This window comes from Plasmodium brasilianum, chromosome 12 (assembly GCF_023973825.1).
Source record: "Plasmodium brasilianum strain Bolivian I chromosome 12, whole genome shotgun sequence".
Lineage (NCBI taxonomy): Eukaryota > Apicomplexa > Aconoidasida > Haemosporida > Plasmodiidae > Plasmodium > Plasmodium brasilianum.
Window position 1 is genome coordinate 1,540,844 of NC_090125.1, and position 24,525 is coordinate 1,565,368.

Below are 24,525 nucleotides of genomic sequence, written 5' to 3' on the forward strand. Positions count from 1 at the left end.
TATTTCTCGTTAACTCATCCGTCCTGCTGAGATTCATTCTATGTGCAAGCATATATACATACGTATGTACGCGCATACTCACCCATATATAGACACGGTAAGGGGAGATGCCCCCAGGTACTACTCCCTAACCTTTGCACTCTTATACTCCAACGAAATTTTTCGAATGAGCCCCTTCTTTATTTTTAATTCTAAAGCCGTTTTGATTAGCATATCCAGTTCGACATGTTTAGACAAAACCTTTAATCTGTTTAGTATATCTTCAAATGATTCGGTTAAAATAATATGACCTTGTAATTTAAAAAATGCAAGTGAAACTTTAAAAAGAAAAGTATAATTGTTTATAAAAAAAATGTCCCATATTCTTACCGCATACAGGATGTTGATATTGTATGAAAAGAGAGTAACAAACCATTGAGATGCATACATACTGGAATGTACATTTTCTTTTTGTAAATGATTATGTATTTTAGGAAACGTATAGTATAATAATTTATCAAAAATATGTAAGTATTCATTTAATAAAGGCATTTCAGAGGAGAACAGATCATTCAGTTTGTATTTGTCTAATAAAGCGATTAACATATAAAATGCATCTTCTTCACTCATATATAATATAAACGTTGCTACAATAAAAGCCATTCCTTGACAATATCCTAAACCTTTATTGTAATTACTATAAGCTTTTAAAACGTTGAACAATATTTGCTGACCTTTTTCATAATTATTCTTAAATAAAATATGCTTCGGGTACGTTCTGTTAATATCCTTTTTGATAGCACTTTCGTAATTATTGTTTATGCTTAGGTAGTATTTGTAGCCCCTTCCCAGATCAGTGCTGCTCCTTTCATTCCTGTTATTATCGTCCTTCCTGTTATAACTGCCACTTCCCTTATCGCTTCTATTACTTCTATCATTACTTCTATCATTTCGTCTAGCATTATTTCCAACATTGCTTCTGCTACTACTACCGTTGTTATCGCCCTCTCTGTAGGCGTATGATTGAACCAGTATTTGCCACACAAAACCCCTTATATGATCCGGTATACCCTTAATTACTTCTTCCTTTATCATGGCATTAACTTTTTTACTGATTTCCACGAAATATATTTTTTTTTGTTCTAAGGGCATGTTAATAAACATAGCTTTTATAAATTCTAAATAGTCTGACTGGGGTGCATTATTATACTGAATATCACTTGATAATCTACAGAAACTGCTATAACATTCGTTCATCTTTACATTTCCTGCATATTCTTCTTGGTAATTACATGAATGTACATGGTTTCCGTTGAGAGAATTGTTAAGATGTGCTTTCTTCTTAGGCGAATTGTGTCCCCCTTTTTCATTATTATTTATATTCACATCTGCATTATTATTGTTATTTACATTTATATTTATATCTGCATTATTATTTTTATTTACATTTATAATTATATTTGCGTTATTATTATTATTATTATTATTATTATTATTATTATTATTTTTTTTTTTTTTTTTTTTTTTTTTTCGGATTCATCTTCTCCTTTTATACTGACGTTTTTGCAACGACGTGTTTTGTTATCAGCTGTAAGGCATTCCTTCTCCTTCCCCTGCTTCTGCTTTTCCTCATCTTTAATAGTGTAGCCATTCTTATCAGGGTGCCCATACAACGATTCACTTCTAACCTTTGCGCACCTATTACTAAGACAGGTGTAATCATGCACTATTTCATTTTCGCGCTTATTACTTTCATAATTATAATAATACGTAGTAACACTATTAAAATTAAATTTCACTTTACTCTTATTTTTACAATTTTTTTCTCTTTTTGAAGCACCATATTTATCACTCTCTTTTTCATTTTTATCGAAAGTGAAAACATTATTTTTATGGTAATCCAAATTATCTGCTTCACTTCCTTCCACATATTCATATTTTCCATCCTTATTACCATTAAGTGCACAATTTTCATTAGGGATATTTCGAATAGAAAATAAATTAATCTTTGCTATGTTCCTATTAATATTCCTAACATTATGAGAATTATTTTTAGCACTATCCCTATTGTCTATGTCTTTCCTATGACCTCCTTCATCAATCCAATTTTTATGTTTATTTTTCGAATTATTTTTATCCCCTCTGACAGAATTACTTATGCACTCTTCATTTTCATCATTTTTTGAGTCATCATTATGATTCGCCATTTGATTAGCCCTTTGATTAGCCATTTCAGAGTTCCTCACATTTTCCTGCTTATATGGCTCTTTTATTTTACTGTCATCAGTTATATGCTGGTTGTGTTGGTTGTACTCGTTGTGCTCGCTGTCCAATTTGTCTGCACTCTGAGCACTGTTCCCCCACTTGTCGGGTAACGCATAGCGCTTTGAGCTTAACAAGCTCCCCTTTTCACCCTTTCCTGTTGCTTTATCTTTCTTTTCATTTTTTTTTAAGTTAAAATAATTATCATAAAATAATGGCGAGTTTAGAAAAAAAGATAATTTGCTTTTATTTGTATTACCACGAGTCTGCGTCGTTATTTTTTCATCTAGCTTTAAATTTATATTTTTATTTTTTTCATCTGTACATTCATCTTTCTGCATATTAACATTATCAACTTTTGTCATTATCATTTCTTTTTGAATTAATTTTTTCAAACAAAAAAGTTTCAGTTTTTCTTCATAAATGTATTTCCATGTTTCAATTTTCTTAATGTCTGATACGAAATTTAGAACATCGTCCTTAGTATCTTTCATTTTGTACCAAGTTTTTTTTTTTTTTTTTTCTCCTTTTTTTGTGTGCAAAAAGGTTTATATTTCCTGACCAACGTGGACAGACATGAGCACAATGAAGTTAAAATTTATAGAGTACAAAAATGGTAAAATTAAAACCGTCGAGTGTTAAGTTGGTGAGGGTTCAGCCGATTAGAGCTAAACTGGTGAACGTTAAACTTATGAGCATATATCAGTTATGCGTTACACAGTAATTGTAATACAGTAACTGTAATTCAGTAATTGTAATTCAGGAAGCATTATACAGTAAGCATAATACGGATAATCACTAAACTCATATAAGTTAAACCAATGCATGTTAAAACTAGGGAAATTCTGAGCTAGGGCAAATTTTTAATTAATACAAACTAACATTAATAAGTATTAAAAATTAAAATAAAGGAATAATTAAAAAAAAAAAAAATAAAATAATCACTAATAAAACTTAAAAAAAAAAAATATGTACGTATATATATTTGCACATGTACATGTTAATGTGAATATGTCCATGTTGGAAATTTTTTGGAAAAATACACTACTACCTGTACAGGGTTATTTGTGCCTTTTTATTTTTCTTAATCCTTTTTAGGTATCTGCCAGATTAAAACATAGTTACTCGCTAAAAAAAAAAAAACAGGTAAAACAGAATTAAAATAAAAAAAATAATAGAACAATGCGGGGTAATTAAAAAATGTGTTGACGGTAAGATAAAATGTTGTGAAAAAAAAAAAAAAAAATTATGAACAGGGAATGTAAAATATGCGTATACACAGAAAAAAAAAAAAAAAAACAATTGTACATATGTATATATATATATATATATATATATGCATACATACGAAGTCGGTTTTTTTCAAAAGGAAGACTAATGAAACTTACTTGTTATAAATGCAACTCTGTTATACACCCACTTAACAAACAAAACGTTGTTACCAATTTTTTTCTTGCACACGAAATTCCCCTTTACGTCCCAGATATGCAGGTGACCATCTTTCCCACCTTTGCAAAAGGGAAGGAAACATAATACGTGAAAAAAAGATTAAATAAAAAAAGGAATTAATAAGTGAAAAAAAATAAACTTTAAATAAATGGAAAAAATAAACTTTAAATGGAAAAAATAAATTTTAAATAAATGAAACGTCCTCTGGACAAACACACCCCCGTTCACCTAATATCATGCAAATATAAACAAAATACGATAATATATACAATGGCACACGTACTGTGTACTTACCTGATAAAACATAATTTGAATCGAACGAATAAATTGGATAAGATATATAAGTAATAAGTAACGGGCTATTATCGTACATGAAATTGTATGAACACAGTACATCCCCTGTGTATGCGTCCAGTGTGTATATGTAATTAAACTTAGTAGCAATAAGCATTTTTTTTTCATCAAAAGAAAAGTCAATATGTGTACAAAAATTGCCATTATTCGTTATTTTTGAAATGTCAAAATTTGCAAAATATTCATCATTATAGTCATCTCCAAAACAGCTACATAAGTATATAATTTTTTCATTAACTGTATAGGCATATATAATTCCTGTTTTGTTATAGCTAGCTATACAATATTCATTTTGAACATCCGTTTTATATAACATTGTTTTCTCCTTTATATGATAAACTAACAATTCTTTACTTCTTAACGTAACAATAAATATATGAGTATTTGGATGCAATGAAAAACTATTGTCAACAATTTCACTAAAAAATTCAAATATATGTATTATTTTTTTATTCAGAATGTTAAAATGATATATTTTACATTTTTTTCGATTTTCATATGCCGTAAATAAACACTCGTTCAATTCTAAATGTGCACACGAGTTATTGTTACCATTTAAATTGGTCTTCAGTAATTTCACATCATTTATAACTATATCTTCAATGATACAACTTAGTATTTCTTTTCTGTCACTTATATCATATATCTTTATAATATTTTTGGTATTGGTTACGGCTACTATGTTATTTAACATGTCTATGCTCGATATGTACCCTTCATTTTCGAAAGCCGCGCATATGCCAAATCTTAAAAAATAATAAAATTGTGGAAGTGGTAATGGCGGCAGTTGCAATAGTAGCCATAGCAGCAGTAACAATAACAGTAGTGAAAATAATAAAAAGTACATTACAGAACATAATAAAACATGAGATACAAAATTATTAATGTATTTGTTTAATTACTGGTTCATGCGGGTCTCGCTTATAATAGCGCCTTCCTCCTCCTTATTCATTATATTTCTAAAAAAATTTTAAACAGTCAGAATAAAAATATAGGTTGTACGAATAACTAAAAGGCAAGCCCGCGAATGTTTACATAAATATATATATGTATATTTATATGTATATTTATATGTATATTTATATGTATATTTATATTTATATGTATATGTATATGTATATGTATATGTATATGTATATGTATATGTATATGTATATGTATATGTATATGTATATGTATATGTATATGTATATGTATATGTATATGTATATGTATATGTATATGTATATGTATATGTATATGTATATGTATATGTATATGTATATGTATATGTATATGTATATGTATATGTATATGTATATGTATATGTATATGTATATGTATATGTATATGTATATGTATATGTATATGTATATGTATATGTATATGTATATGTATATGTATATGTATATATGTATATGTATATGTATATGTATATGTATATGTATATGTATATGTATATGTATATGTATATGTATATGTATATGTATATGTATATGTATATGTATATGTATATGTATATGTATATGTATATGTATATGTATATGTATATGTATATGTATATGTATATGTATATGTATATGTATATGTATATGTATATGTATATGTATATGTATATGTATATGTATATGTATATGTATATGTATATGTATATGTATATGTATATGTATATGTATATGTATATGTATATTTATATGTATATGTATATTTATATGTATATTTATATGTACGTATACATACATAGGTATACCTTATTTGCGGTGAACTATTTAATCTTATGTTCGTTCTTTAATTTATACATAATGTTCTAATATTTTAAGTACTATTTATGTAAATATAGTATTAGTATGCTATTTAAAAAAAAAAAAAAAAAAAGTCATACTTTTATTTTATAATTTTACCATTATATTTTATGACTGTACTCTTCATTTTTTCCTCGTTGTGCCAACTTTTTTTTTTTTATCTTTGAACTTGAATTATTTTACACTGCACACCGGAGTTTAGTTTAAAGTTTGTATACTTCAGTCATATAATTTTGTTGATTTTGTAAAAAAATTATTCCATAATATAGAAATATGTCAAATGTCCATAAAGATAAAAATGAAATAAAAAAAAAAAGATAAGAATACATTATTGCACGTTACAAGGCCATATTTTGTTCAAGCGGCGAAAAAGAGCAATAGAAACATGCGTAACATGTTCCCACGTTACATGTACATATTATGTATATATGTATGTATGTACGTATATAGGTATATATTTTTTTATTTATTTGTTTATATGTAAGAATTTTAGCACATTCGCTATCCCTATGTTGAACACACATTTTTTGAAATATTTAGAAAAGAGCTTTTTTCATTATCTTTTCACAATTTTTTCCTTATCTTTTCACAATTTTTTCCTTATCTTTTCAAAAATTTTTTTCTTGATTCATTTATTTATATAGTTTTACATTTGTATAATTACATATTTATTTATTTTAATATTTTATTATTTATTATTTATAATTTTATTCTTTATTCATTATTATTTATTTTTTATTTTTTCTTCCATATGTTCATTATTTTATCCTTTTTCTTCATTTGTTTTCTTTAATATTTATCTTCATACGTCCAATTATTTTCCCTTTTTCACTTAATGTAACAAATTATAAAATTTATATGTTTACAAATCCTGCTTTCAGTTATATCATATAGTGAAGAAATTTTAATAAAGATTGACAAATACGTTCATACATGTAAGTGTATATTTACGTGTACATATATATTATATACACATGCAAAAGGGAAAAGAAGATGGCAATGAAGCTAAACTATTTTAAGAAAAGTAATGCATTCATTCCAAGCTTTATTAATCATAAGGTAATGCATATTTTGAGAAAATTCTTCAGCACACTACGAAAAGAAAGAAATAAACTGAAAAATGAAAAATAAAAGTGGAAAAATGAGGGGAAAAATGAGGGGGAAAATGAGAGGAAAAATGAATGAAAAATTAAAAGCAAGGTGAAAATATGGAAATACATAAAACTTTTAAATGGGATGGTTACAGTAACATATACAATGAGAAATTATAGTCTGTTCCACGTATAAACTGAGCAATTTTTATCGTCTTTTTAAAATTTTTGCTTTTTATTTTCTCCTTTTTTTCTTTACATTTGTTCCCATTTTTCTTTTCATTTGCTCCTTTTTTTTTCATTTTTTTCTATTTTGTAGGTGTTAGGAAATTTATATAAGTTTAATACCAACACTCAAAAAAATATAATTAAGAAGAAAAATGCCCAAGAACCGAAAGAGGTACAGCCTGAAAGGGATTACATTGATATAGGAAATGTGGAATATAAATATTGTCCCTACTTGAAGCCTTTAGACATAAAAGGCATTAAAAGGGCTGATAGAAAATTTGACTATAATAGTAGCTACGCTTTTATGGTTGCACAGAATGATTATAAAGAAAATTTAAAGGAGAAAAATTTGCTCACAAAATATTTATACAATGGAATGAAAGTACCATTGCCTCCCAAAAGATATAAAATATCGGAATATGTAAAATTTTAAATTTATTCAAAAATTATGAACAAGTCATGAAAAAGTCGTGAACAAATCATGAACAAATCATGTTTTTTTTTGTACATTTTTCCCAATTCCCATATTTGGTCATAATTTTGTTACCAAATAGCCATTATTATTGAATTTTAATTTTTTTTTTTTTTCCCTCTTTTGTTCTTTTGTTCTTTCTTTTCCGCTTTTCTTCTTTTCCGCTTTTCTTCTTTTCCACTTTTCGTCTTTTCCGCTTTTCTTCTTTTCCACTTTTCGTCTTTTCCGCTTTTATTTTTTGCCATTTCAGGTGGACATTAGGCTAGACATGTTTTCTCCTGTTATTATTTGGTGTGTTATATGTTTTCCATTCTTTTTTACAGGATATATGTAAGAAAAAATGAGAAATGTGCAAGTACCAAAATGGGCATTTCTCTCCGTTATTAAGCGGTGCACAGTTGTCAAAAAATCATTGTAGCCCTCATTTATTATTATGTGTGCATATATACAGATAGTCATGTGTACATATATATACGCCCAAATATATATCTTTTTTTCATAGGTGGTCAATACCGTAAATAAGTGAGCAGCATTAATTATTTGATGTACCATAAATTTTTAGATTTTTATCATACATCATTTATGAAGAAGTTTATGTAGAAGTATTAAAATGAGCATTTCTTCGCCTTCGCCTTTTTCTTTTCCTTTCTTTTCCTTTTTTTTTTTTTTGTTATTAATAACGAACATGTCGTAGTGAAAAAAAGAATGTGTAGCATTTATTTATTTATTGTTTTGTTTTGTATTTTTTTTTTTTTTTTTTATAAATTGTAAATACATTATTGCAGTATTCATTTTACGACACAGTTACACATTAGTATTAGTATATCCCATTTTTTCCATAAATTGCACAATAGAACGTGAACGAAGTTACAAACCGAATTAACGTTAAGTATGATGGAGGAAAAAGGAGAGTAACTGAGCTGAAAAAGTGTGCATGGTTGCATGCATACATACATATGTACATACGTATATACTCACATTGCACACATATACACATATGTGTATACATTACGAAATGCAAATTACAAAAGCTGTACACTCTTTTGAGAAGTTCAGAATGAGCTGTCCTATTCGGAAACATTTACAATCAGAACATTTAAAATTTATAATTTTGTTTTAAAGCAAACTACGTTATCCCCGGATACATATTTTTTAAATAGCGTTATGAAGACCGTTTTATTATTATTATTTTTTTTTTTTTTTTAAAGAGGAAAAGTTAACTTGCCATATTTGAATTAAAATGCATAATAAGGCGCACATTCTGTACATATGTAGTAATGTAGAATTCGAAGCGAGCAGTGCATAAGAAAAAAAAAAAATAAATAAATAAAATAAATAAATAAATAAAATAAATAAATAAAATAAATAAATAAAATAAATAAATAAAATAAATAAATAAAATAAATAAATAAAATAAATAAATAAAATAAATAAATAAAATAAATAAATAAAATAAATAAATAAAATAAATAAATAAGATAAATAAAATAAATAAATAAAATAAATAAATAAAATGCATAAATGAAAGGCCTTGCTATATTTTCCAATTTTTGAGCGCAAATAGGTGTATGTGCGCATTTATGCGTACGTGTGCGTATGCACCGGCATATGCACCTTGCTCAAGGAGACACCCCATTAGGGGCTACTACCACAGAACGGGATAAGTACTCTGCAAGTTCAAATGCTCGAAGTTTCTAAAATTCGTGAGATTCATATTTTTGTTATTTTTATTTTTACCATAAGATGTATTAGAGCATTCTCCATTTAGTGAGTTATATATATCTCTTTGTCGTAGAAAATTTATGAGATCGTCTTTTTCGATTTTTTTATTGTCGTTTTTGAATTGTTTAAGTGTTTTGGTATTACTAGCAATTTTTTTTTTTAATAAAGGATTTTTTTTTTTCATACAGTTAAAAAAATTTTTTTCATTTGACATTATTTCATTTAGAAGTTTAATGGTATTACTTTTTTTGTCTGTAACACACTGTGTTATAATATGTTGCACGGATGAGTTAACTTGACAGTAGTTACTATTCCCTGTGTAAACGTTCTCATTCATTTGTACTATTCCACCGTTTTGAACTACACTATTTTGTACTACTCCACCATTTTGTACTACTCCACCATTTTGTACTACTCCACCATTTTGTACTACTCCACCATTTTGTACTACTCCACCATTTTGTACTACTCCACCATTTTGTACTACTCCACCATTTTGTACTACTCCACCATTTTGTACTACCCCGCCATTTTGTATTACCCCACCATTTTGTACTACCCCACCATTTTGTACTACCCCACCATTTTGTACTACCCCGCCATTTTGTATTACCCCACCACTACCCCACCATTTTGTACTACCATTTTGTATACCCCACCATTTTGTACTACCCCACCATTTTGTACTACCCCACCATTTTGTACTACCCCACCATTTTGTACTACCCCGCCATTTTGTATTACCCCACCATTTTGTATTACCCCACCATTTTGTACTACCCCACCATTTTGTACTACCCCGCCATTTTGTATTACCCCACCATTTTGTACCATCTCATCCTTTTTTGCTTTACTTGTGAACACACTTAATTTATCACGTGCTGAAAAATTATCAGTAAGAGAGCATGTGATGCTGCAGCTTATGCTATTGTTGGTTTGGCCATCTGTGAGATGTTTTTTTTTTGAGACTTCTTCTTTTAAAATTTTTCTGTAATGTGTAGTAGAATTATCCTCTGCAGGTATACAATTGTGACCTGACTTGTTCATACTTTTTTTTTTTTTTTTGTCATTCGAAATGTATGTACCCGGTGAAGAGTTGAACGTTCGGGAGTTCTCATTCATGTTCCTTTCGTCGAAATCCCTTCTGTTGAAGCTCCTTTCGTTCAAGCTTTCTCCTTCGTAGTGTTTCTCCTTTTTCGTAACTGAGCCAACTTGTATATAACTGTTACCCCCTTTGTAGGTAGGACATACGTTAGAGTCATCTACACACAAATTAGGGGGTACCTTTTCATGGGAATTGAAATGAAGAACATATTTTTTTCCCTTTCCTGTTTCTATATTGTAGTAATTTTGCTTTTTTTTCTTAATATTTTTATTTTCTATATTTTTTTGACAATTGTCTGTGCCACTAATATGAGTACAATAATAATTGCACTTATAATTGCATTTTTCAAAATGGATGTTTTCTTTTTTTTCTTCGTTCATCCAAATGTTTACAGAATTTACTTCATTCATGCAAGTAATATTGTTCATCATGTTAGAATTGCCTTGTTCATTAATTTTGGTTGAAGGATTGTTCTTAGTATTACTTTTGTTTTGCATGTTTAATACATCTTTTTTACTTGATTTATTTTTTTTTGACTTTTTTTTCAATGGTATAAGTAACAAACAGTGGTCATTCTTTAAGTTCCCTCCATAGGTTACAGAGTATATATTTTTTTTGTTTATATTCAACAATATTGCATTGCCATGAGTGAAATTGGATAAGAGTTCGTCTACACATTTTAAATCGTATATTTTATGCACATCATAATTTTTAGCGCTATTACGGCTGCTCAACCTGTTCGTGCTTCCTCCATCGTTTGCAGTGTTTGCTGCTTCCGAGTTATCTAACTTTTCCTTATTTTTCATCTCATGATTTCTAGTTATTTTGATATGCTTCCTACACTGATTAGAACACATCTTATCCTTCATTTTATTATTTTCTAAATTCGGTATACATGATTCGTATGTGTTCTTAAAGAAAAAATTGTCTACATTTTCTGCAGTCCTAATTATATCATAGATGTTTGTACACTTCCTATGACAGTTGCTTGCTTCACAGTTTCTCTGCAGATTTGTATTCCCTTCACACTGTTTTAGCTCCTTATCCAAGCTTAGACTGTTCAAGTAATTTATGTTTTTTGAATTGTTCAAGTTAATGTCTATATTTTCTAACTCTACGGAGTTTTCCCCATCACAAGGTTGTATTTTTTTTTCCTCATTTTTATTAGGGGGTAACACAGAATCTATCTGCGTGTTCTTGGTTCTATGCATGCTATGTGTTCTTATATTTCTTTGCTCTAGATACATAACCAACGCCTGCGGCTGATTTTTTTCTTTCTTTTCCTCTTTTAATACTCTACGTTTGAGTATTATCTCTTTATCGTTAGGCGTTATGCATCCTTGTAATTTCCTTTTTTTTCCTCCTTTTTCCCCCTCCCGGTTACTGCTGTTGCTGTTGTTGTTACTTGGACTGCTGCTACTATTGTTTACTCTACTGCTTTTACTATTACTTCCGTTGCTTCCCTTGATGCAGGTAGTTCTAATATTCCTCTTACTGTGCGATTTGTTGTCGCTAATCCCCCCCTTGCTGTCGTTGGCCCCCTCCTCAAACCTCTTAGCATGAGGAATTCCACTATTATCAGGATTGAAATTGCACCAATAGGGATCCATTTTCATGTTCCCCTTAAACTCATGAGAACAGTTAGTATATCTACTTTGATCTACTGGCAAGTTATCTATCTTTTCCGTCTTTTTCATATCCATGTTAGTGTTATTTTTATTCATCTCATACGACATAGTTGATAGACTCTCTTGATACAAAGACAAGTTTTCCTTAGCATTTTTATTAAAAAATTGATTTAATGCATTTACACTTTTTCCATATATTTTATGTATTTTTAGCGCTTCTTCAAAAACCCCAAATTCGTAAGATAGCTGCCATAACATGTTTATATTATAAAATGGTAAATTTGAAATACATGCAGGAGGTTTTATTTTATGAGAAAGAATGTTTTTACACTGAGATGTATTTTCTCTATATACTCTACGAATTAACTCTAGCATACGCCTTCTTCCTTTAGCTCCTAGTTGTTTGCAAAACCCTGGGTAGTACTTTATTTTTTTTTCTTCCTTTACCTCGTTTTTCGCGCCTATTTTTTCGCCTATTTTTTCGCCTATTTTTTCGCCTGTTTTTTCGCCTATTTTGTCGCCTGTTTTTTCGCCCGTTTCCCCCCCTATTTTTATCTCCATTTTTTCCTCTTTTTTCCCCTCTTCGTCTATTTCGGAAACGCTATTTTTAAGCTCATACTTGTTTACGTGTGACAAAGCATTTTCCTTAGTACGTTCTTCTTCATTTGTATATGTATAAGGCATGTTGTCCTTATCTTCAGTGTGGCTACTCTTGTCGATCGATACAACGCCCCCTTCAGACCTGCAGCTCTGAAAGGGAATCCGAAAAAAAAAAGAAAAAAAAATAGGTGAGCAGTGCGAAAAAAGGATGAGTATAAAAGGAGGCGTATATGTAATACACGTTTAGGAATTGGCAAATATGCACATTTCACGCCATTTTGAGCCATTGCTACAATAGCGGTTTACTCCTTAGTGCTTACCGGTAATAGGTTATTCCTCTTATTGAGTGAAATTTTCATGATGATATCAAAGAGATTTCTCGAGTACTTGAACGTTTCATAGTTGCAGTTTGGATAGTTCGAACCACTTGCTATCATTTTATTACTCTCATCAATTATATAGTTTAAAGTAGGAATAGGCACATTTAAATTCAAAAACAGTCTATTATTTAAGTCCGATAAATTATTTTTCGTGTTATAATAATTCTGTAAAGGAGGGGGGGAAGGAAAAACGTAACACATAATATGTTGTAAGGGAGAAGGGAGGGCGCTCAAGCGTATGTATAAACATATGTATATACGTACATACTTACATACACACTTCATGCATACATATGTAGTAGCATAAAACTTACGCTCTTTTTATCCCTGTTATCTTCTATCTGCTTTTCGAGAATACTGAAATTGCAGATACCATTTGACATTTTATTGAATATAGAATAATAAAGCAAATAGAGAAGAAAAAAAAAAAAAAAGGAGAACTCTAGGAAAGGTGTAGATAGATGGGTGAGAAAAGGTAGTGGATAAAAAGCTAAGTGAACAGAAAATATTTTTAATAAAAAAAATTATGTATTTTTAAAAACATCTGATTGCGTGTACGCACGTATATATGATACATGTGTATGTGCTTATATATGTATGTATATATGTAAGTATCAAAGCGAATGTACTCTACAGCGATAGAAAATTTTGTATAATGGAAGGTCGTAAAAGAAAAGACAGCTTATCGATGCAAAATAAGAAAAAAAAAAAATTAAACTTATAACAACAAACGGTTAAAGAATTAAAAGCAATAAAATATGCACAAAAGGAAATTACAATTTCTTCTTTAAATTTGCTCTTTATTAATTTTTTTTTTTTTTTTTTTTTTTTTTTTTTTTTTTTTTATGTTCCTTTTACTATTAAAATATTTTTATCTCTTTTCTCTTTTTTTATTTTTATTTTATCATTTTATCATTTTATAATTTATCATTATAACATTTTATAATTTATCATTATAACATTTTATAATTTATTATTATAACATTTTATAATTTATCATTATAACATTTTATAATTATATCATTTTTTTTTTTTTTTTTTTTTTTTTTTTTTTTTTTTTTTTTTTTTTTTTTTCTTTTTTGTTCCTTTTTTTCATATAGATTACTGCTGCAAAGAATGACAACTCCTGTTACACAATCACATGAGTTGCCCCAAACGTTGTCTTTATATTTTATTTATTAACGCATATTTTTACATAGTATAATTTACATATAATATCATTCAAATATTTTACTTATTATATTATATTACTTGTATTTTACGTATTATATTATGCTACTTGTATTTTATGACTTACAATTTTTTGGAATTTTTTTTTTTTTTTTAATATATCCATAAAAAGATATATATATGTTGTCACAATTAAGCAGAAATATCGTCATAAAACTTTATTTTGTTAATAGAGAAAATATTATTAAAGTGGTTATACAAATAAGCAGATAAATAAGAAAAAAAAAATAAAAATTAAGAATGCAAAATTGGATATAAGAAAAAATAACTCGAAGATAAAGAAAAGCAAATGAAGGAGCAGACAGACGTGATAAAGTACACACACACTTGCACATATGCATGTGTGTATGCATGAACTTATGTATGTATATTTAAGCATATTTATATATATACATATAATGTTTATGCATATTTATGTTTATGCATATTTATGTTTATACATATTTATGTTTATACATATTTATGTTTATACATATTTATGTTTATACATATTTATGTTTATACATATTTATGTTTATACATATACGTATGAACAGGCAAGATAAAAAACAAACTAGGTGCTTCTCACAATTACAGACTACTGTTGCATGAAAAGGACAAACAGTGTAGAAATAATTATAAGGGAATGAGCCCATGAATATGCGAGCATATGCAGCCATATATGTACATATATATATGCAGCGATACATGTGAGCATATATATGCAGCTATATACGTGCGTATACTTTTACGCACACATGTGCTTATATATGTGTTAAAAATAAACAAGAGTAGTGAAAAAAAAAAATTAAAAGGAAAAAAAATATTATATTTTTAAAAAAATTACTAGTAATCATACATGATTAATGAGTTAAGGGAATAGAACATTGAATAAAGAATAATAAGAGCAGTAAAGAATGTACAAATCTACAAACAAACAAAAACATACATACATATATATGTATATACATATGAGCCCACATATATATACGTTTATATGTATGTAACTTTGTCAATGTAAATTATCTAGACAAGGTGGAAATGCACAAACGATTTGTACAATCAAAAAGGACAAATAAAATATTCTGAACGTGTACATAAGCTCTTGCTGTAATCTCTTGTCCGTGCATGTACAAGATTACTAAAAATCTTCAGAGCAAATAAACGTTTCACTGTAAGTGCACTAATAGTACGAGGTATAAAAATGAAAAAAAAAAAAAAAAAGAAAAAAAAAAAAAAGAATAAAAGAAAGGAGTAAAATAAAGGAATAAAATGAAAGAATATAATAAAGGGATAAAATGAAAGAATATAATAAAGGTATAAAATGAAAGAATATAATAAAAGAATAAAATAAAGCAATAAAATAAAGCAATAAAATAAAGCAATAAAATAAAGCAATAAAATAAGGCAATAAAATAAAGGAATAAAATAAAGGAATAAAATAAAGGAATAAAATAAAGGAACAAAAGGGAGAAAATCAGCAACACCACCAGCCGGAGCAATAATTAGTACGGCAGGAATAAAAGATAACATATAAAAATTAATTATATGAAAAAAACTTGGTATGATTAGCTTAAGGATTGACTGAGTGATTGACAAACATAATGAAGATAACGAAGAGGGCATATAAACTTAACAAATAAAAAAATACGAATCTATAGATGAAGGAACGAACAAAACTACGACTGAAGAGACAAATGAAAGGGTAAATAAAAGGATGAATGAAAAAAATTAATAAAATGAAAAAGGAAATGAAACTAAGTAAACATGAAAACAGTGAAAACGCATAAGGTAAGAGAACGACGAAAAGACAAGATATGAAAAAAGAGAAATAAAATATTACACTAACAAATATAACAGTAAAATTATTTAGTAGTAAAATTATTTAGTAGTAAAATTATTTAGCAGTAAAATTATTTAGTAGTAAAATTATTTAGCAGTAAAATTATTTAGTAGTAAAATTATTTAGCAGTAAAATTATTTGGTAGTAAAACTATGCAATATTCAAACTATGCAGTATTCAAACTACGCAGCATTCAAACTACGCAGCATTCAAACTACGCAACATTCAAACTATGCAGCATTCAAACTACGCAGTATTCAAACTACGCAGTATTCAAACTATGCAGTGTTCAAGCTATATAGCTAAATAACGAAGTACTGAAACTATCTAGTAAAAATATTTAAGTATGTAATTAACGACTAATTGACGAAGGTACATGAAGAGCTAAATTAACGATGATGAAAATGATAGGAAAAAATTAATTGTATGCAGTATTGATGCTAGAGCTTAAAACGCATAGCATCGTAATATTTATTATTCTACAATAAATACACATTGTTCACTTAACATATAAGCCACAAATATGTGCACTTTATATAAATATATTGTATATACATATATGTATATATATATATATATATGCTTATTTTCTATTTTGGCATTTATTAAACACGTACATAAGTTGATACGAGGTGCATACTTAGAACAATTCTCTATTTTTTACGAAGTATTTTTTTTTTATATTTATACTAAAAAAAAAAAAATAAGGAAAAAAGAAAAAGAAAAAAAAAAAAAAAAAAAAAAAACAATGCTTATGGGTGCAACAAAAGACAATTGCTTTCTTGATTTATAATTTATTTTTTTTCTTTTTTCGCTACAATCATACCAATAAAACTAATAAAAAAAGAAAATTGTAAAGACACTAGAATAAAAGCACAAACACGTTAAGATATGAAATTAAAATGTAAAAATGGAATTATGAAGAAAAACTTTAAGTACTTAAAAAAAAAAAAAAAAAAGATGTGATCATTCATACATTTATATCTAGTATCTTCACAAGAAGCATAAATAGGCGCACAAAGGCATAAGTGCACAGAAATAAATAATGCAATACGCATATTAAGACAGTCCTAAAGAATATATTTGCATACACTCGCATATAAATATATATATGAGCGTAAAAAAAATGAGTTACAAACTTTCATATATTTTATCTTTAATGAATAATACAAGCTCTAATTAGTGGCACTAAATTTTTGTCTCTAATATGTAAAAAATTATTTGTGTAATTGGACTAAATATGTAGGCACAGGTGTGAAATGAATACGACTTTTTTTTTTTTTTTTTTATTTATTTTATGTATTTTCTACGTTTTTGCTTTTTTAAGTTTTTACGTTAAGTTTTATAAATATTTATTCTTTTATGCTTTTTTATATTTTTATGCTTCTTACATTTTTTATGCTTCTTACATTTTTTATGCTTCTTACATTTTTTATGCTTCTTGCATTTTTCATGATTCTTGCATTTTTCATGATTCTTATGTTTTTTATGTTCTTTACATTTTTTAGGCTTTTTACATATTTTATGGTTCTTACATTTTTTAGGCTTTTTTTTTTTTTTTTTTTTATTTTATATAGCTTTGAAGAAAATAAAAAAAAAGCTTATCACCTGAACGTTCAGGTATTTTTTTTTCCTTCGTTACCACACTTAAAATAGTAAGTCCTGAGGGTATGTTCAGGTGTTTCTATAATATACACACTATTGTGCAAATGTACATCCAAGTATGGTATTACAAACTCAATCATTCAAATACTTTCACTTAAACTATTTGATACAAACAGTGTCCTATGCATACACCTATATTTTAATTTTTAATAAAAAATTAAAAAATAAAATAATTTTTCAAAGTCAAAAAGGGAAACATAAGTATAAGTGCGAGTGTAAGATTAAAAAGAAAACATATCTACTTTTGGAGCGCGCATTTGAGGGAGTACGTTTGTGATAACTCCTTCTAAAATGAATATTTTAAAATGTATATTTAAAGTGTGTATGTGTGTGGGTATTTGCTTGTGTAATTATACATGCTCATATCAAGTGTAAGTAATAACAAAAGAAGTGAAAAAAAAAAAAAAATTATGACAGATATTTTAAAGAGGTATAATTTACTCATAACAATTTTTTAATTAAAATAAAATAATTGAACAAATAGATAAACACGTAGAAAAACAAATAGATAAACACGTAGAAAAACAAATAGATAAACACGTAGAAAAACAAATAGATAAACAAGTAGAAAAATAGATAAACAAGTAGAAAAATAGATAAACAAATATATGAACAACTACGTGAACAAATACATGAACAAATATATGAACTAATGCGTGAACACATATATAAACTAATATATAATACAAAACCAAACAACAAAATGAACCACAAGCACAATGAAATAAATTTACAGCTGAAAATTTATGTAAAAATTAAAAAAAAAAAAAAAAAATGCGGGCTTAATCAAAACACTTAACCGTCCGATGTGTGTACCTTATGCGCAACGGACATGAAAAAGAACAAATTGTCAATTGATCGAACTGGACTCATGTACATGTACATAAGCTAAAAATAAGAAATGACGACATGTCGACGTTTTGTTATCGGGATTTTGCTTTGTTTCGTTTTTCTTTTTTTTTTTTTTTTTTCCCCATTAAACAAACATGAAAATATATATGTATGCATATGTATATGTAACTGCAATGAAGTAGCACTGGGCGATAGCACAATGCTCCTTCTTTCCTTGCGCATCACATGCATACGCGTTAAGCAGTACCATTTAAAGACACATCGATAATTGAGAATTTTGTAAGGAAAGAGAAAAACTTACTGATGTTGTTTCTCACTTATTTTTATTTCCTTTTTGTGGAAAAATAGCATCAAGAGATGAGCAAGGAAGAAATCGAACGCGTAGAAAGGAAGTAAAACGATGAAAAAATAGAGTAGCATTTTTTTATTTCATTTTGCATCATTTTCATTTCATTTTATTTTATTTTTATCTTTCTTTGAATTTTAAGTGGGCGTATAACCGCTCTCGAGAATACTGCATATTAAGATAAATCAAACGTATGGGTAAATGTGAATACACATATGTGTAAGTGTAAATGTAAATGTAAGTGTAAATGTAAATGTAAGTGTAAATGTAAATGTAAGTGTAAATGTAAATGTAAGTGTAAATGTAAATGTAAATGTAAATGTAAGTGTAAATGTAAATGTAAGTGTAAATGTAAATGTAAATGTAAATGTAAATGTAAATGTAAGTGTAAATGTAAGTGTAAATGTAAATGTAAATGTAAATGAACTTGAAAGTGCAAGTGCATGTCGTTTACATGTCGTGTGCAGGTTGTGTGTATGTCGCGTGCATGCTGTGTTCATATTTGTACATGTTGGCAATTGATCAAATGACGGAACAATTCCTTCGCATTTTATCTTATATATAGAACACTATGATTTTGTTAATCCCCTCTCCTTCCCTACATCTTTCATGCATTGTTAAATGTTTATAATAAGGGGGGGACGAGAAAAAAAAAAAAAAAAAAAAAAAAAAAAAAAAAAGGATGAAAAGTTTAAAAAGAAAATAAATTGAGTTTAAATAAGCAAATTTTTTTTTTTTATTTAATTACTTTTATACGTTTTTACTTTTTTTTTTTTTTTTTTCTTTGCATATGTCTACTTAACATCCTAGAGCATACGTGAGATGATTACTTTTTGAACCTTTCAGTGAACCTGTGTATGTGTGTAGTAATCCGTATCCTCATCCATATCCCCATTCTAATCCTTATTCATATCCTTATCTTTATACTTTTTTTCTTTTTTCTTTTTACTTTTTTCTTTTTTCTTTCTTTTTTTTTTTTTTATTTGTTTTTCACTAAAACCTTTTTATCTCCGTCAAATTTATCATAATTTTTAATGAACATACAGAAATGTAAAAGTCAGTTATGACAGGATTCATTTTTGTAATTTCGCGACATACGAGGACAGATGGTGACTCTCTGAAATATACCTTAAAGTTCTATGTACATGTACATGTAAAAATGTACAGATAAAAATGTACTTGATTTTTTTCTTTCCCCCTTACAATATTTTCTTTTAACGCTTTTTGAGCAAGTGGACGAAACAACAAAAGTGGTCCTTTTTAGCTTTTTGAAATACATAAGAGTGAAATATAACATGTAATAAAAAGGGTGCCAAAGGGGGGGGGTTACTTCATCCGAAAATAAAATAAAATAAAAATAAATATACGTATATATATAAAAATATGTATATATACACATATACATAAATACATACACATCATATATAAATGAAAGTGGAAAAATCTGTGAACTGTAAGAAAGAAATACTTTGATGGAGTTACCCCTCAATGGTTGACACAAGTTGCAGAGAAAAACTTCCATTCATTCATGACTTTTGCAAGCAACTTTGATCGAAAAAAACGCAGGAATAATTTCCCAAAAATGAGGGAATAATTTTCCGAAAATATAGCAATTAATTTGCTTTTTTTTTTTTTTTTTTTTTTTGTTTTATTTTGTTGTATGTTAATTTTTTCCAAATGAATTTAAACGAGTAAGAGAGAATTTCGAAAAAAAAAGAAAAGAAATTATGCTCGTACATTCCATGTGTTCAAAAGGTACCTCTTTTAATATTAAGAAAATAATTTATATTAATGTCTCAAAAAAATTTTTAGCCATTTAATATTTTTCTTTACTAATTTAAATAGATATTTATATTTCTTAAGCCACTGGAAAATATGAACTTTTGAATGAGCGGGTAAAGTCGCAAAAGAGGGGGGTGGGAGGAAATAAAACAAAAAATATATGAACAAAATAGAATGAAATTTCCCTTATTCGTTATATCATGAAAGTAGTTACTTTCACATATATGTGTATGTATATGCATATAAGTATATATAAGTATATTTGTATATATATGTGTACATGCATATAATATGTAAGTATATTTGTATATATATGTGTACATGCATATATATGTAAGTATATTTGTATATATATGTGCACATGCATATATATGTAAGTATATTTGTATATATATGTGTACATGCATATATATGTATATATATATGTATTATGGCCCAAAGTAAGACTCACAATTTTCCACTTACACATTTTGAAAAACTTTTAAAAGAGTGAAGTGAGAATTTATTTTGATGTGTATACCGAACGTTTGCGCGTATTCGCAAAAAAAAAAAAAAAAAAAAAAAAAAAAAAAAAAAAAAAAAAAAAAAAAAAAAAAATAGAAAAGAAAAAAAAAAGTGAAAATAGTGAAAAATATTGGGAAATAGTATAAAATAAGATCTACTTGTGTTTTGTTTTCCTTTTTTTTGTTTACTTTTTTCTTTTCCTTTTTCCTTTTTTGCGAGTACGTGTAAACGTTCGGAATGTATACGAAATCGCTCGTATTCTTATGCTAAGCGAGGAATGCATTAAAATATTCTCAAAACTTAAGAAAGTCTGGAATATATACACATGTGTATGTGTGATTGCACGTTCTTATAATTTCTTATTCGTTTTTATGATTTCTTATTCGTTCATATTCGTTCATATTCGTTCATATTCGTTCATATTCGTTCAAATTCGTTCAAATTCGTTCATATTCGTTCATATTCGTTCAAATTCGTTCAAATTCGTTCATATTCGTTCATATTCGTTCATGTTCGTTCATATTCGTTCATATTCGTTCAAATTCGTTCATATTCGTTCATATTCGTTCATATTCGTTCATGTTCGTTCATATTCGTTCATATTCGTTCATATTCGTTCATATTCGTTCATATTCGTTCATATTCGTTCATATTCGTTCATATTCGTTCTTATTCGTTCTTATTCACTTTTATTCATTTTATTTTTTTTTTTTTTATTATATATTTCTTCTCCTTTTTAATTCATATTTTTTTTCCGTAAGGGCATTTCCACCACTTGTTCAGAAAGAAAAATAAAAATAGTTAGCAATAAATAAGCAAAAGATTGGAAAAGTATTAGCAACAAATTTGCAATAAATAGGCACCAAATTAGCCTCAAATTAGCCTCAAATTAGCCTCAAATTAGCATCAAATTGGCACAAAGAAGCCCCCGAAAGAGGCAAAACAAAAATTAAGCTAAGAGAAGTAAAACTGGGGCAAACAAAAATGTAAATCCCAAAACTGTAACATAACATGGATGATAGGGGTTTACCAATAATCGTTGAGAGCGACGATAAAAACAAGTTAAGCGAAAAAACATTAAATTTCAATTTTTCTTATGAAAGCATTCTGAACAATGATATAAAAAGACCGCAGGAGATTGATTGTGGAATGTCATGCTCCAGTTCCATTTTTGATGGTCGTGAAAATGATAGGGTTCTAGAAGAGAATCCATTGCACGAGGAGGGGGTAAATGGCACTCCGATGAGTAACGGAGGGGTAAGTATTAGAAATGTAGGAAGCGACAATGTAGGAAGCGGAAATATAGGAAGCGGAAATATAGGAATCGGTAATGTAGGAATCGGCAATGTAGGAATCGGCAATGTAGGAAGCGGAAATATAGGAAGCGGTAATGTAGGAAGCGGTAATGTAGGAAGCGGAAATATAGGAAGCGACAGTGACGTAATAAGGGGAAAGTACCCTTATGGACACAGCGCCTTAGACGTTTCTTTTCAAATAAAAAGCTGTAAGCAACATGTAAACGATCTTCTGCACATAGAAAAAAAAGACATATTTAATGAAAACAGTGTTGAAATAAATAAAGGTATTATCACTCGAAATGCACACATGCGCAATGAAGAAAGTGGTATGCAAAGCGTTGGAAATATAATAATAAAAAATATTTATGGGAAGGGTAGTACTTATGAAAATGAGTTAAGCTGTGGGGAGTATTCTGTGGCACATGTAAGAAATGTAAATGTGCATATTGATGGTGATGATGATATTGATGATGATATTGATGATCATGATGGTGTTCTTAATGATCATGATGGTGTTCTTGATAATGATGGTGTTCTTGATAATGATAATATATCATTTTACAACCTGCGCAAGACGGAAGTACAACATAATTGCGGATCCATAGGAGAAGAAAAACATAGTGACAGTATTAGTAACCTGATAGCACATTCCGGTGGTATTATTACCACGAATAGTGCACAGAATGACTTGTCTTCATTAACATATGATGAAAAAGTATATTTGTTGAGTCAGAAAGCAGAGGCAGAAAGAAAAAGTAGTTCAACATGTGTAATTTTAAACTCTGAAAAAACTACTAGTTCGAATATGAACGAAACAGTGTATAATAGCAATGACTCAAGTAATGCTACAACTAATGCACCAAGTGTCGATACAAATGATAAGATGAAAAATGGTAGAAGCGGTGTACATGTATTATCAAAACCACGTGATATAAACGAAGAAAGAATATATGATGAAGTCATTGAAAAAGAAATATTACATTATAAGAGTACAATTTTTCAACTAAAAGCAGAGTTAGAAACAAAAAATAGTAGTTATCAAAATGAAAAAAGGAAAAACGAAGAATATGCAAGGACAATAGAAAATTACATCAACATGCTTAATGATCAGTCATATGATAAAATTAATTCAGTGGAATATTTAAATATGAATATTAACGAAATAGAAAATAAACAACTAAAACAGGAGTTGTTACTTAAGAATAGTGAAATTATCGAGTTAAATAATGTAATAAACAATTTAAAGAGCCAAAAAATCATTTTTTTAAATTGTTTAGAGAATGAACTAGAAATGAGTATGAAAAAAGAAACAGAATGCTCTTTACTTTTACATGCACAAACTAAGCGTTTAACTAATGCGAATAATTTTATAGAAAATCAACAGATACAATTGGAAGAATTGAAAAAAGAGATGCACAAAATGGAAAAAATGTATATTCTTCATGTACAGAAAAATGAAAAACAGATCACCCAGTTGATAAAAGAAAAAGAAGAGTTTCTAAATATTGCCAAAGAATTGGAAATCATTAATGTAGATAATAAAAATAAAAAAGAAGAAATAGAAAAATATAAGAATAAATGTAATGAATTAACAGAGGAGCTCAATGATCTATTACGTATAGTGTCCACAAATGATGAAGATAAGATGATGAACAGTTTTGGAAATTTTTATCAGCAAAACAACTGGAGTTCCTTCAAATGTATGAACGACAGTTTAACCAGTGGTGAAATTGTTTGTAGTCCTTTTACTAGCAAGAAAAATAATGACCCTAGTGATGACCAAACAATACTGAGAAAACAATTAGGGAAGTACATAGAACAGAATGATATATTAAAAAAAGAGTTAGATGAATACACAAAGAGCAATTTAGAACTGGTTGAGCAGATAAAGGAAAAGAATGAAATTATTAATCAGAGAAACCAAATTATTAAGGAGAAGAATGATAATTATATTGTCCTTCTAGAAAAATATAAT

At 27.9% G+C, this 24,525-nt stretch overlaps 4 protein-coding genes across 4 annotated transcripts; 1 reads left to right on the forward strand and 3 right to left on the reverse strand.

Moving 5' to 3' along the window:
- Window positions 1-120: 120 nt before the first annotated feature.
- Window positions 121-2,735, reverse strand: MKS88_004308 (uncharacterized protein; the record flags this gene model as incomplete). Its single annotated transcript, XM_067217473.1, has 2 exons — window positions 121-1,403; window positions 1,535-2,735. 2 exons carry the CDS (start codon window positions 2,733-2,735, stop codon window positions 121-123), a joined length of 2,484 nt encoding a protein of 827 aa, XP_067071898.1.
- A 590-nt stretch (window positions 2,736-3,325) lies between these two features.
- MKS88_004309 (WD repeat-containing protein) lies at window positions 3,326-4,996 on the reverse strand (the record flags this gene model as incomplete). The annotated part of the gene is made up of 4 exons (XM_067217474.1): window positions 3,326-3,369; window positions 3,630-3,749; window positions 3,985-4,790; window positions 4,947-4,996. The coding sequence occupies 4 exons, from the start codon at window positions 4,994-4,996 to the stop codon at window positions 3,326-3,328; spliced, it is 1,020 nt and encodes a 339-aa protein (XP_067071899.1).
- A 1,828-nt stretch (window positions 4,997-6,824) lies between these two features.
- MKS88_004310 (uncharacterized protein) lies at window positions 6,825-7,577 on the forward strand (the record flags this gene model as incomplete). The annotated part of the gene is made up of 2 exons (XM_067217475.1): window positions 6,825-6,884; window positions 7,236-7,577. The coding sequence occupies 2 exons, from the start codon at window positions 6,825-6,827 to the stop codon at window positions 7,575-7,577; spliced, it is 402 nt and encodes a 133-aa protein (XP_067071900.1).
- Window positions 7,578-9,261: 1,684 nt separating this feature from the next.
- Window positions 9,262-13,434, reverse strand: MKS88_004311 (uncharacterized protein; the record flags this gene model as incomplete). Its single annotated transcript, XM_067217476.1, has 4 exons — window positions 9,262-9,929; window positions 9,998-12,821; window positions 12,992-13,216; window positions 13,366-13,434. 4 exons carry the CDS (start codon window positions 13,432-13,434, stop codon window positions 9,262-9,264), a joined length of 3,786 nt encoding a protein of 1,261 aa, XP_067071901.1.
- Between the last annotated feature and the right edge of the window lie 11,091 nt (window positions 13,435-24,525).